The 12,063-nt window shown below is 49.6% G+C and overlaps 3 protein-coding genes across 3 annotated transcripts in view; 2 read left to right on the forward strand and 1 right to left on the reverse strand.

Annotated features, from left to right (window-relative positions):
* The window catches only part of LOC120381416 (zinc finger protein 271-like), a 1,091,725-nt gene that overhangs the window by 37,448 nt on the left and 1,042,214 nt on the right, over positions 1 to 12,063 (reverse strand). The gene's annotated exons all lie outside the window — the stretch shown is intronic.
* The window catches only part of LOC120381430 (zinc finger protein 883-like), a 28,737-nt gene continuing 17,208 nt past the window's right edge, over positions 535 to 12,063 (forward strand). The window contains exons 1-2 of the mRNA XM_039499623.1: positions 535 to 561; positions 657 to 812. The gene's annotated coding sequence lies outside the window, so the exon portion shown is untranslated. The remainder of the gene's footprint in view (positions 562 to 656; positions 813 to 12,063) is intronic.
* Positions 837 to 7,730, forward strand: LOC120381371 (zinc finger protein OZF-like). Its single transcript, XM_039499569.1, has 3 exons — positions 837 to 843; positions 3,665 to 3,778; positions 4,123 to 7,730. The coding sequence occupies exons 1-3, from the start codon at positions 837 to 839 to the stop codon at positions 5,481 to 5,483; spliced, it is 1,482 nt and encodes a 493-aa protein (XP_039355503.1). The 3' UTR covers positions 5,484 to 7,730.

Raw genomic sequence — 12,063 nt, forward strand, 5'->3', positions numbered from 1 at the left:
GGCAGCAGGTTTAAAACAAACAAAAGGAAGTATTTCTTCACACAACGCACAGTCAGCATGTGGAACTCCTTGCCAGAAGATGTTGTGAAGGCCAAGACTATAACAAGGATTTAAAACAAAAACAAAACAAAAAAACCTAGAGAAGTTCATGGAGGATAGGTCCATCAGTGGCTATTAGCCGGGATGGGGAGGGATGGTGTCCCTAGCCTCTGTTTGCCAGAAGCTGGGAATGAGCAACAGGGGATGGGTCACTTGATGATTACCTGTTCTGTTCATTCCCTCTGGGGCACCTGGCACTGTCAGAAGACAGGATGCTGGGCTAGATGGACCTTTGGTCTGACCCAGTATGGCCGTTCTTATGTTCCTCTCCCCCATGAATAGTGGGGCTGTGAGTGGGGCAGCAGGTACTGAGTGCTGGACTCTTGCTCTTTCAGGGGCTGGTGACCTTCGAGGAGGTGGCTGTGTATTTCACCAGGGAAGAGTGGGCTCTGCTGGACCCCATTCAGAGAGCCCTCTACTGGGATGTCATGCAGGAGAACTATGAGAATGTGACCTCGCTGGGTAAGGGTTCCTGTCCCCTCGGTTATTAGAAGGGGAAATGAAGAGTTAATGTTCACAACACCCCACAATGCCACCTTTGCTCTGCCCTGTTTCAGCATCACCCCAGCATGCCAGTGACACACACGCTGCCAGAGACCCTCCCCTGCTACAGAACACTTTGGGAACAGAGCACAGGAGCCGTACAACAACCAGACGGTCGTCTAGTTTCCCTGGGCTACTTCCTACCTCCCGCAAGTTGGTACCTCCGTGCTGTAGGTGTCCCCTGTCTCCCTGCGATGAGTGGTCAGTGGTAGCCCCAGGGGTTTGTCAGCACCTTGCTCAGCCAGCAGCCTTGGGAGCTCTGGCCAGGCATCCAGTGGCAGTCCTGGGAGCTCCTCCTCGATGTCCTGCTCCGGCAACAGGGGGAAGCATCCATCTCCCTCGGCAGCTCCAGCACAAATAAGGGCCAGCCTTTTGTACTTCCGCTTACTGTCCCGCCCCTCCACGTCCGGTGGGGTGGGCATGGCTTTTCTGGTTCTGAAGCCCAAGGGGCGGGTTACAGTCCCTGTGGGTCTAGCTTGGAGGAGGCCACACCTCCTTGCTACACACTCCCCTCCCCTCCCCGTGAGGTTTCCTTCGGAGTCGTTGTCTTCACTTTGCCATTGATCGACCTTGGAGTCCGCTAGCACGTATGCCCCCAGGCTGCTGGCAATCTCCACGACAAGAACTCGCCCTTGTGCACCTTCACTGACACAACCTGCAACACACAGCACAGAAATGGGGCAGGCTAGGTCCCTCGGGGTTCACATGTGCCTCTCTTCATCCCAGTCTCAGCTCTGCCAAGCTGCTCCAACCAATCCATCCTCCTTTCAGTTACAGCTGACACACTGCACGCAACTGGCGGGCACGTGGATAAATGCCGGGGTTCCGATCTGTGGAACACAACACAAACAATGGCATGTTCTTAGTCCTTCCTTGTGTCTGTGGTAGACTCAGATTTTATGTCCAGAAAGGACTATTCGTTCATCCAGTTTGGCCTGCTGTATAACACAGGCTACAGAATTTCATCCAGATACAGCCTTGTGTTTGGCTAAATCATCTTCCGGAAAGGCATCCAGTCTTGACCTGAAGACTTCCTGAGCTGGAGAAGATGCCACTGATCTTCGTAGTTTGTAAACCTTTGCACCAGCCTTCCTGAACTGTTTCCAGTGGTTAGTGCCAACTCAAGGATTAGGGAAGGGCAGAGTTAAGGTTGTGTTGCAGGTGGCATCATTTTCTAGTTTTCAGAGGTTTAGGTTTAGCTCCCATCCACATGCTGAGAGAACATGAGGCCACGCTGGGCAACCATAACTCTGCATTAATGTACTTTATGGGTATTTTACCCTGATTTTTTTTCTTAATGCCCTTTTTGTCACTGTAACTGTGTCTACCTTACAGCTTTTCCCGGCCCAGCTGTGATGGTTAGTGGTGTGATTTTTACACCCCTAACTGCCAGTGCTATGCTGGCAAAACTTGTAAGTACAGACCGGGAAGACTCTGCTACTTGAAGTCTTTAAATCAGGATTTGGGGACTTCAACAGCTGAGTCAAGGGAGAGAATTATTTCAGGAGTGGGTGGGTCAGCTTTTGTGGCCTGCATCTTGCGGGAGGTCAGACTAGATGATCATAATGGTCCCTTCTGATCTTAAGTTCTATGATTCTATGATTCTGCATGTGGACTTTAGAGCACATGAAAATAGGACTCTGAACCCACATATTTTGTAATCAGAGGGGAAAACTTCCAACAGGAACTTCTGCAGAATGCAAGAAAAAAGCACAACACACGTTGCCTGAAACTATCCGCAGTCGGGCTCCATCTCAAATTCATGGATGGGGTTTAGGTTCAATGGCCGCAGCATAGACCCTCTTGAGCCAACCCGAAGAGGCAGTGGGGGCTGCGTACTACCTGGGAGAAAAGCTACTGCCTCTCGCAGAGGTGGGTGACCGATGCTCAGGGGAGAACCTTTCCCGTTGCTGTAGCGAGTGTCTACACTGACGCAGTACAGCAGGACAGTCGCAGTGTCTCAAGTGTAGACAAGCCCTGAGATACGACATTCAGTGGCACCCGCTCCCCACTGCCGTCCCTCCTTTTCCTTACGGCGCTGAATCCCACCAGCCCGTGCTCACCAATCTCGGCTTTCCTACGACTCTCCCATTGTCTCTGGGGTTCTCTCTGTGCTTAAGAAGCAGATCCAGGGTGAGTTCCCCTCTAGCCGGAGTCTTTACTTCCCGGAACACAGAGTTACTGACTCTGTCTCTTAGGAGCTGCATTGCCAAAATGGCCAATGGCATATTGGGCTGCATTAGTAGGAGCACTGCCAGCAGATTGAGGGGAGTGATTATTCCCCTCTATTCAGCACTGGTGAGGCCACATCTGGAGTATTGTGTCCAGTTTTGGTCCCCCCCCCACTACAGAAGGGATGTGAACAAATAGGAGAGAGTCCAGTGGAGGGCAACAAAAATGGTCAGGGGTCTGGAGCACATGACTTACGAGGAGAGGCTGAGGGAACTGGGGTTATTTAGTCTGCAGAAGAGACGAGTGAGGGGGGATTTGATAGCAGCGTTCAGCTACCCAAAGGGGGGTTCCAAAGAGGCTGGAGCTCGGCTGTTCTCAGTGGTGACAGATGACAGACCAAGGAGCAAGTTGCAGTGGGGGCGGTGTAGGTTGGATATTAGGAAACACTATTTCACTAGGAGGGTGGTGAAGCACTGGAATGGATTCCCTAGGGAGGTGGTGGACTCTCCATCCTTGGAGGTTTTTAAAGCCCGGCTTGACAAAGCCCTGGCTGGGATGATTTAGTTGGGGCTTAGTCCTGCTTTGAGCAGGGGATTGGACTAGATACCTCCTGAGGTCCCTTCCAACCCTGAGATTCTATGATTCTACGAGCAGTGTCTGGGTGTGTTCCCAGCAGAGATGGGGATAGTTAAATCCCTCATACGCAGAGTGTCCTGCACCTTTGAGCACCTGAGGAACTGGCCCCGGGATTTGACAGCTTTAAAATGGGATAGGGTTAAACAAATAGACTCTTTGTGAGAAATGTCCTATGAACTCCCCTGATCTCCCTTGTTTTCTGTCCCCTGTGCAGGGTTTCCCGTTTCCAAACCTGATGTGATCTCCCAGCTGGAACGAGGGGAGGAGCCGTGGGTCCTGGATCTCCAGGAGTCAGAGGAAGGAGAGATCCTGAGAGGCGCCTGCGCAGGTGAGGGATCATTAACCCAATTCAAAAATGCTCCTTGGCTGAAGGAAAGAGCTGGGACTCCCTTAAAAGGCCTTGGGAGCTCTCGGAGTTCAGGAGTATCCCCAGGAGGGCTTGTATCCTATGGGCAGCTGTCGCTCACGGCTTCCTACCCATCCTCACTGACACCCACCAGCAGCTCCCTCCCTGATGGGATGTGGAGGCAGAATTGTTCCCCTCCTCTGTCCCCTAAGGAGAAGGGTTTAGGAGAATTCAGCTATTAGGATTTTTCTGTCTCTCTGGGTCAAATTTTGCTTTGATTTCCCCTTTTCCGCCCGTTTCTGACGTTTCTCCCTGTGTCCCAGCAGGTGCTGGGATGGTGAGTGAGAACGAGGAGCTGAATCCTCAGCAGGAAGAAGCTGAGCAAGTGGAAGCACGTGGGGGATTATCGCAAGGATCCCAAGGGAATGTGTCCAGGCTTCATGTGCAGAGAAAAGCCTCTGATTGCCAGCACAGGACAGAGACGCAGCAGGGAAACCAGCTAGGCGAGAAACTTGGTAAATCCCTTAATTGTCAGGAGACTCTAACAGATGTCAAGGAAATCACAGCCCAGCAGAGAACACCCACAGGAGAAAGAAAAATCACATGCACCGAGTGTGGGAAACACTTCAGTAGCCGCTCAGACCTTATGAAACATGAGCGAATCCACACAGGAGAGAGGCCCTATGGATGTGGGGTGTGCGGGAAAACTTTCATCCAGAGCTCCCACCTTGTTCGGCATCAGAGGATCCACTCAGGGGAGAGACCCCATGAGTGCGGCAAGTGTGGGAAACAGTTCACTCTGAGCTCCGCCCTCACTAGACACCAGAGGATCCACACGGGAGAGCGACCCTATGAATGCAGTGAGTGCGGGAAAACCTTCACTGACAGCTCCGCCCTTATTAATCACCAGAGGGCCCACACGGGAGAGCGACCCTACACATGTAGTGAGTGCGGGAAACAGTTCACTCGGAGCTCAGGTCTTATTATACATCAGAGGATCCACACAGGAGAGAGGCCCTATGAGTGCTGCGAGTGCGGGAAAAGCTTCACTGTCAACTCAGACCTAATTAATCATCAGAGAATCCACACAGGAGAGAGGCCCCATGAATGCTGTGAGTGCAGGAAAAGCTTCACTCAGAGCTCAGCCCTTATTAGACATCAGAGGATCCACACAGGGGAGCGACCGTATAAATGTTGTGAGTGCGGGAAAAGCTTCACTGTCAAGTCAGATCTTCTTGGACATCAGAGAATCCACACGGGAAAGATCCCCTATAAATGCTCTGAGTGTGGGAAAACTTTCACTCAGAGATCAGCCCTTATTACACATCAGAGGGTCCACACAGGAGAGCGGCCCTATGAATGCCGAGAATGCGGGAAAAAATTCACTGTCAAGTCAGACCTTAATAGACATCAGAGAGTCCACACAGGAGAGCGCCCCTATGAGTGCTGTAAGTGCGGGAGACAGTTCAGTCAGAAATCAAACCTTAGCGCCCATCAGACAAGCCACACAGGAGAAACCCCTTATCAGTGCTGTGAGTGCGGGAAAGGCTTCAGTGTGAGCTCAGCCCTTATAATCCATCAGAGAATTCACACGGGAGAGAGACCCTATCGATGCTCGGTGTGCAGGAAAAGTTTCCTCCGCAGCTCACACCTGAACAGACATCAGAGTCTCCACCGGAGAGAGTGACAGCATCAAAACTTTGTGTAGGGCAGAGAAAAGATTTTTTTTTTAAAAAAAACACACATATGCTAATTCCCACACAGTGACCTTTTGGTTTGTTTGCACCGTTTGTGTCACCCTGTTCTCTCAGCTCCCTCATGTAAGTTCCCCACTTTTGCCTTTTTGCAGGTTGGCCTTCTCGGGGGTGAGTCCCGCGGTCCTTTCTACCACCTCCTTTCTCCTGGGAGTCTTGGAAGTGTGTCCCCCTCCGGCCAGGTTTCCCTCAGCCCTAGGTGGGGGAAATAGGGGTGACCTCAAGTAGCTAAACGGAGCTAAAACTGATCTGGGCTTTGTCTCCTCTAGGATTTTCCAGCCTAATGTAAGCGCACCACTATATGTGCAGTGCTGACAGAGCCCAGGCACAGGGGTGGGGTTACCTAGCACCTTCCCCTCTGACCTGTCCTAATCAACACCAATTTTCCTGGTCTGGACAAGCCCTGAGCATCACATTTATACTGTCACCATGCGATTGTTAGTCACCAAGGTCTGTTTTGTCAACAGATTGTCTCATCCCCAGTTGTTCTCACGCTGGTTCAGTTTGTGCTGGGCAGCAGGTATTTTTCTTTTTACCATTTCCCTTATTGAAAATCTATTTCAATATAACAAAAAGGAGGAGCAGGAGTGGGACAAATGTATCTTTTTGGCCTTTGCTACACCAGAAGGAAATGGGGTGAGTTGGAGGGATTCCCTCCTTCCCCATCACCACTCCAACAACGCTGGGTTCCGTCTGAGCCACAATGGAGTTTATCCACCTGTATTCCCTTCCACATCCCAAGCATCATAATAGCAATTTGATCCTAAATCCAACTCGTTAGGGCTGGAGATGAAGGATGGGGAATTCCAATGAATCCCAAACACAGTGTGATCATTCCCAGTTTAAATCCCAGTTTCTGTCTATTGACAGAACCACTTCTGGGCTTTTTCCTCCTGAGCTGGGCTCATTTGCAGATGAGAAGGTCGGCAGTTTTTCCCTATTACAATGGTTTTTTTTCCTAAATAACATGACTCCATAATAATGAAGTGCTGTTGAGTGAAGCAGGTTTGAATGGATCAGAGGAGAAGGCGACGGGGAAATATGCTGTCTTGATTTCTGAGTAATCAAATGTAACCTGCTCTGGCATTTCATTTTGTACGAACAAGAAAGTGACTCTGTGTTGTGGGTTTTTCTCTCTCTCCTGGAGGCCATTTGGTCACATAACTGAATATTAGTGTTATTCTTCAGGCAGTAGCGCAGATTTATCAGGGACTTTGGGACAAATGACTGTTTGCTAAACAATTACTGTCTTATTTTATTTTTATCTTTCCCCCACCACTGCATGATGACACAGAAGAAGCTCAAGTGCAGTTCACTCACCAGGAGAGGATGCTCCAAGCCATCGGGCATGCTACCAAGGAAACGGGAGTGGGTTTAGGGCGCCGCTGTGAAATGGTGAACAGCACACCCAAATTGTGCAACTAACTGAAATAATTGGGGGTGTGTGGCCTATGATTTGGGAAACGCTTTCCCTGTCTGTGTTGATGTGGAGAAAACAGAAGTGTCATTTTTGGTGAACTTGCGCTTGGTAGATGCTGCAAATATTCACTACAATGAAATCAGTAGCCGCACACTATTTATTTTTTAATAGATTCTGCTCCTTTGGTGATTTACAGGGATTCTGCTGCAGGCGTGTATTACTCCTGGGGGAATTCTGCACCAAAAAATAAAAATTCTGCGCACAATATTTTAAAAATCGGCATATTTTGTGTGTCAAAATAACACAATGTAATCATGCCAGCTTCAATTATTTTGGTAATTTCATATTATCTGTCAGAAAGTATGTCTCTAACAATACAGACCAAAAAAAAAAATTCTGGTGAATTTTTTTTTTTTTTTGGACAAATAGATTCTGAAATACACCATAACTCCAAGGCTGAGCTGGGAAAATGTGTGAGAGAAATAGTGTACAGGAGAACACAGACCCAGATATCGGTTATTTCAAATGGAATTTGTTTTGACAAGCTCTAAAGTAAAATTACTTAAGGAGACAAGTTGTGTAACCTTTTACCCAATTAGACTGACTGGATCACTGATTTCCCCACTTCTCTGCAAAGCAAAGATGTATAACATCTGTCAGGAGAGGCCCATGGTTCTTTTTATGAATGGCAATGGATGCATGAGCTAATAGGTAGTTTTTCTGTTATTTTTATAGGAGCTGAAACCCCTTTTCCTTTTTTGAGGAAGCTCATGGTCACAGTTCATCCTTTTAACCCTCAAGCCAGGGTATGGAAACCTCTCCACAATGGTCTTTGGATTTCTTTTATTTTGGAGATCTTTGGGCTTCAAACCTCCAGAGTGCATCGGGTTCGCAGCAATCGATATTTTAAGAAAACTCTTCCAAACTGACGATAGCCCAAAGTCTGCCTCGTGTGAAATGGATCAGGCCACAGTGTCTGTAACCAAGGTGTCCCTCACTCCTCATTTGCCTGTAGACTTCAGGCAAGTGACTGCAATGCATGGTGAGCTAGAATGCTCAACCATGAAGACCAAGGTAAAGGTGGAAGCCCTTTTGCACCAGAAAGACGGACGTTCCAGGACTCCCAGACTGATCCCTTCTGTGGAAGGAAGTTGTAACATCAACACCAGGCCGTGCCAGCCTTGACCTGTCTCCTCGTACCTGAGAGAGCTTGCGAAGGTGGAGTACTGAGCCGGCGACCCCATCACCTGGCTCCTTGACTGCAGCTCTACCTCCTACTCCACGGGAGTCCAAAGAGCTGCAGCGTTGGAATCACACGTCAATTTCAATATCCGAGTGGTACTTTTTCTATTTTTCAGACTTTGTTTTTGTCAACTGGGAGCCATTCCAGCCTTTCTATTCTACTCCGGTGGGACAGTGGGGCTCAGTGCGTGCACGTGTGTTTGAAACCTGTCACAGCCATGCAGGGAAGGAGCTAAAAGGAATAATGCCCAAACCTAAATACCCCTAAAATGCTGCCCTACAAAGTGATTGAATATGTGCTCCTCGTTCTGTGAAAGTGGTCAAAGAACCTAAGCTGTCGGATACATACTGTTAAAACCCTGTGTATTAAGGTTTTATCTGTGGAAGCCGCTGGGAGAAGGTTAGCCACACACTGGGCAGATCTAAGGCGGAAGCTCTGAACGTGTGGCTTAAATATGAACAATAAATTAGTGTTAGTGTTGATATCTTCAAGCAGCTGAGGGTGGATCGCAGGGCCTGGGTGAAGTTCTCTGACTGGGATTAACTAAATGGACAGCTGCCTCCTTGGGTTCCTGTTTCGGGATTTATAAGGGCTGATTTTCTGCTGTATAATTCTGATGGTTTGGCTGAACTGATGATTTGATTCTAAAGCAAGATAATTGTTAACTGAGTGATTTCCTGCTCTGACCTGACCGAGATCATTGTACTGTGTGCCCCAGAGCCAGCTGCGGGGTGTTACTAATGGTTTAGATTTAGTTAGATGTGCTGGTCATTTTATTTGTTCATTTTAATGAAATGTATACAAGGGATATTGAGTCATGTCTTCCAATAAGCTACATGGGCCGGAACCCTAGCGATCAGCCGCCCCTACTCAGAGCCTTATTAACTCTTAGGTTCTCATGTGGGACCAGCTGGGGGGGGCCACACCTATCTCAGCTCTCGCTGCATCCTAGGGGGCTCACACAAGGGAAAATGAGCTCCCCAGCGCAGGCTTTCAGGAGTAGTGGGGGTGGGCCAGGGGCAGTGTGTCTGTCTGCCTGATGAGGGGTTGGTGGAAGGGGGTATCTCAGCCGGTGGGAGAAGTGGCTCCGTCCCACCCCCTCCACTCCACGTGGGCTGAGCAGAGGGCCCCTGCTCCGGGCACCTAAATTCACTCCACATAGGTGCCTGGAGCAGGGTCCCTCTGCTCAGGCCAAGTTCCCGCACCCCTCTCTTGCTGAGATGCCTGTGAGGGCACAGGAGCTCCAGGGAGACACTGATGCTGAGAGTCTCCCTGGGCCAGGGCTGGCCTAGAGCCATATGATCCCCATTCCTTACATAAATAATTGGAGATATACCAATCTCCTAGAACTGGAAGGGACTTCAGAAGGTCATCGAGTCCAGCCCCCTGCCTTCACTAGCAGGACCAAGTACTGATTTTTGCCCCAGATCCCCAAGTGGCCCCCTCAAGGATTGAACTCACAACCCTGGGTTTAGCAGGCCAGTGCTCAAACCACTGAACTATCCCACCCTCAGGAGCTGGGGTGAGGGGCTGCCCTGGCCTGGGACATGGGGCTGGAAGGTTCCTCCCAGAGGCAACATTGTGCCCTTCCAGTATCAGCAAGTACAAATTGTCTGTGCTGGGAGGGGCAGACTGTCCCCTGACGCAGTGCACATGTATGTCCCGGCCTGTCGCGGTGGGCAGGGAGCATGCTGTTACCGCGCTTACAGCCTAGCAGATTCTACTGGGTCACGCCACAGTGAGATTCAGGGGTCAGGGTCGCATGGCAGCCCTCAGGTACAGGGCAGCGCGGTCTAGAGGCCAGAGTCAATACTGCGGCCCTTGCATTCAGGGCAGCATGGCCTGGCAACCAGAGCCCAGATAGCAGCCCTAAGACACAGGGCAGCATGGCCTAGCAGCCAATACTCAGGAGGCCGTCACCGGGGGCAGGGGGCCGACAGTGGCCCAGGTATGGAGGCCTGGGCCGACCCGACTCCACCAGGCCTTGACCCAGGGCCCTAACAGTGATGGAGTCGTCTGCCACTGGGTCAGTGGGGAATGCCACCGAAACATGCTGACCTCACATGGTGGGAGATACCACTTGCTGATCTTAAACACAAAAACGAAGCTTACAAGAAGTGGAAGATTGGACAAATGACCAGGGAGGAGTATAAAAATCTTGCTCAGGCATGCAGGAGTGAAATCAGGAAGGCCAAATCACACTTGGAGTTGCAGCTAGCAAGGGATGTTAAGAGTAACAAGAAGAGTTTCTTCAGGTATGTTAGCAACAAGAAGACGGTCAGGGAAAGTGTGGGACAGGCAACCTAGTGATGGAGGATGTGGAAAAAGCTAATGTACTCAGTGCTTTTTTTGCCTCTGTCTTCACAAACAATGTGAGCTCCCAGACTGCTGCACTGGGCAGCACAGCATGGGGAGGAGGTGACCAGCCCTCTGTGGAGAAAGAAGTGGTTCGGGACTATTTAGAAAAGCTGGATAAGCACAAAGCCATGGGGCTGGATGCGCTGCATCCAAAGGTGCTAAAGGAGTTGGTGGATGTGATTGCAGAGCCATTGGTCATTATCTTTGAAACCTCATGGCGATCGGGGGAGGTCCCGGATGACTGGCACAAGGCTACTGTAGTGCCCATCTTTTAAAAAGGGAAGAAGGAGGATCCAGGGAACTACAGGTCAGTCAGCCTCACCTCAGTCCCTGGAAAAATCATGGAGCAGGTCCTCAAGGAATCAATTTTGAAGCACTTAGAAAAGAGGAAAGTGATCAGGAACAGTCAGCAGGGATTCACCAAGGGCAAGTCATGCCTGACTAACCTAATTGCCTTCTTTGAGGAGGTAACTGGGTCTGTGGATGAGGGGAAAGCAGTGGATGTGTTATTCCTTGACTTTAGCAAAGCTTTTGATACAGTCTCCCACAGTATTCTTGCCAGCAAGTTAAAGACATATACTATAAGGTGGATAGAAAGCTGGCTAGATCATCGGGCTCAATGGGTAGTGATAAATGGCTCCATGTATAGTTGGACCGGTATCAAGTGGAGTGCCCCAAGGGTCGGTCCTGGGGCCAGTTTTGTTCAATATCTTCATTAATGATCTGGATGATGGGATGCATTGCGCCCTCAGCAAGTTTGCAGATGACACTAAACTGGGAGGAGTGGTAAATACGCTAGAGGGTAGGAATTGGATACTGCCTCCAGCTGCTTCATCGCTCCCCTCCCTGACCAGTCAGCTGACTGGGTTCAACAAGGACAAGTGCAGAGTCCTGCACTTAGGACGGAAGAATCGCATTAACTGCTACAGACTAGGGACCGAATGGCTGGGCAGCAGTTCTTCAGAAAAGGACCTAGGGGTTACAGTGGACGAGAAGCTAGATATGAGTCAGCAGTTGCCCTTGTTGCCAAGAAGGCTAATGGCACTTTGGGCTGTATAAGTAGGGACATAGCCAGCAGATTGAGGGATGTGATCATTCTCCTCTATTCAGCACTGGTGAGGCCTCATTTGGAGTATTGTGTCCAGTTTTGGGCCCCACACTACGAGAAGGATGTGGAAAACTTGGAAAGAATCCAGCGGAGGGCAACAAAAATGATTAGGGGGCTGGAGCACATGACTTATGAGGAGAGGCTGAGGGAACTGGGATTATTTAGTCTGCAGAAGAGAAGAATGAGGGGGGATTTGATAGCTGCTTTCAACTACCTGAAGCGGGGGTTCCAAAGAGGATGGATCTAGACCAGGGGTCGGCAACCTTTCAGAAGTGCTGTGCCGAGTCTTCATTTATTCACTCTAATTTAAGGTTTTGCATGCCAGTCATACACTTTAATGTTTTTAAAAGGTCTCTTTCTATAAGTCTATAATATAGAACTAAA

Source organism: Mauremys reevesii, linkage group 14 (assembly GCF_016161935.1).
Source record: "Mauremys reevesii isolate NIE-2019 linkage group 14, ASM1616193v1, whole genome shotgun sequence".
Taxonomy (NCBI): Eukaryota; Metazoa; Chordata; order Testudines; family Geoemydidae; genus Mauremys; species Mauremys reevesii.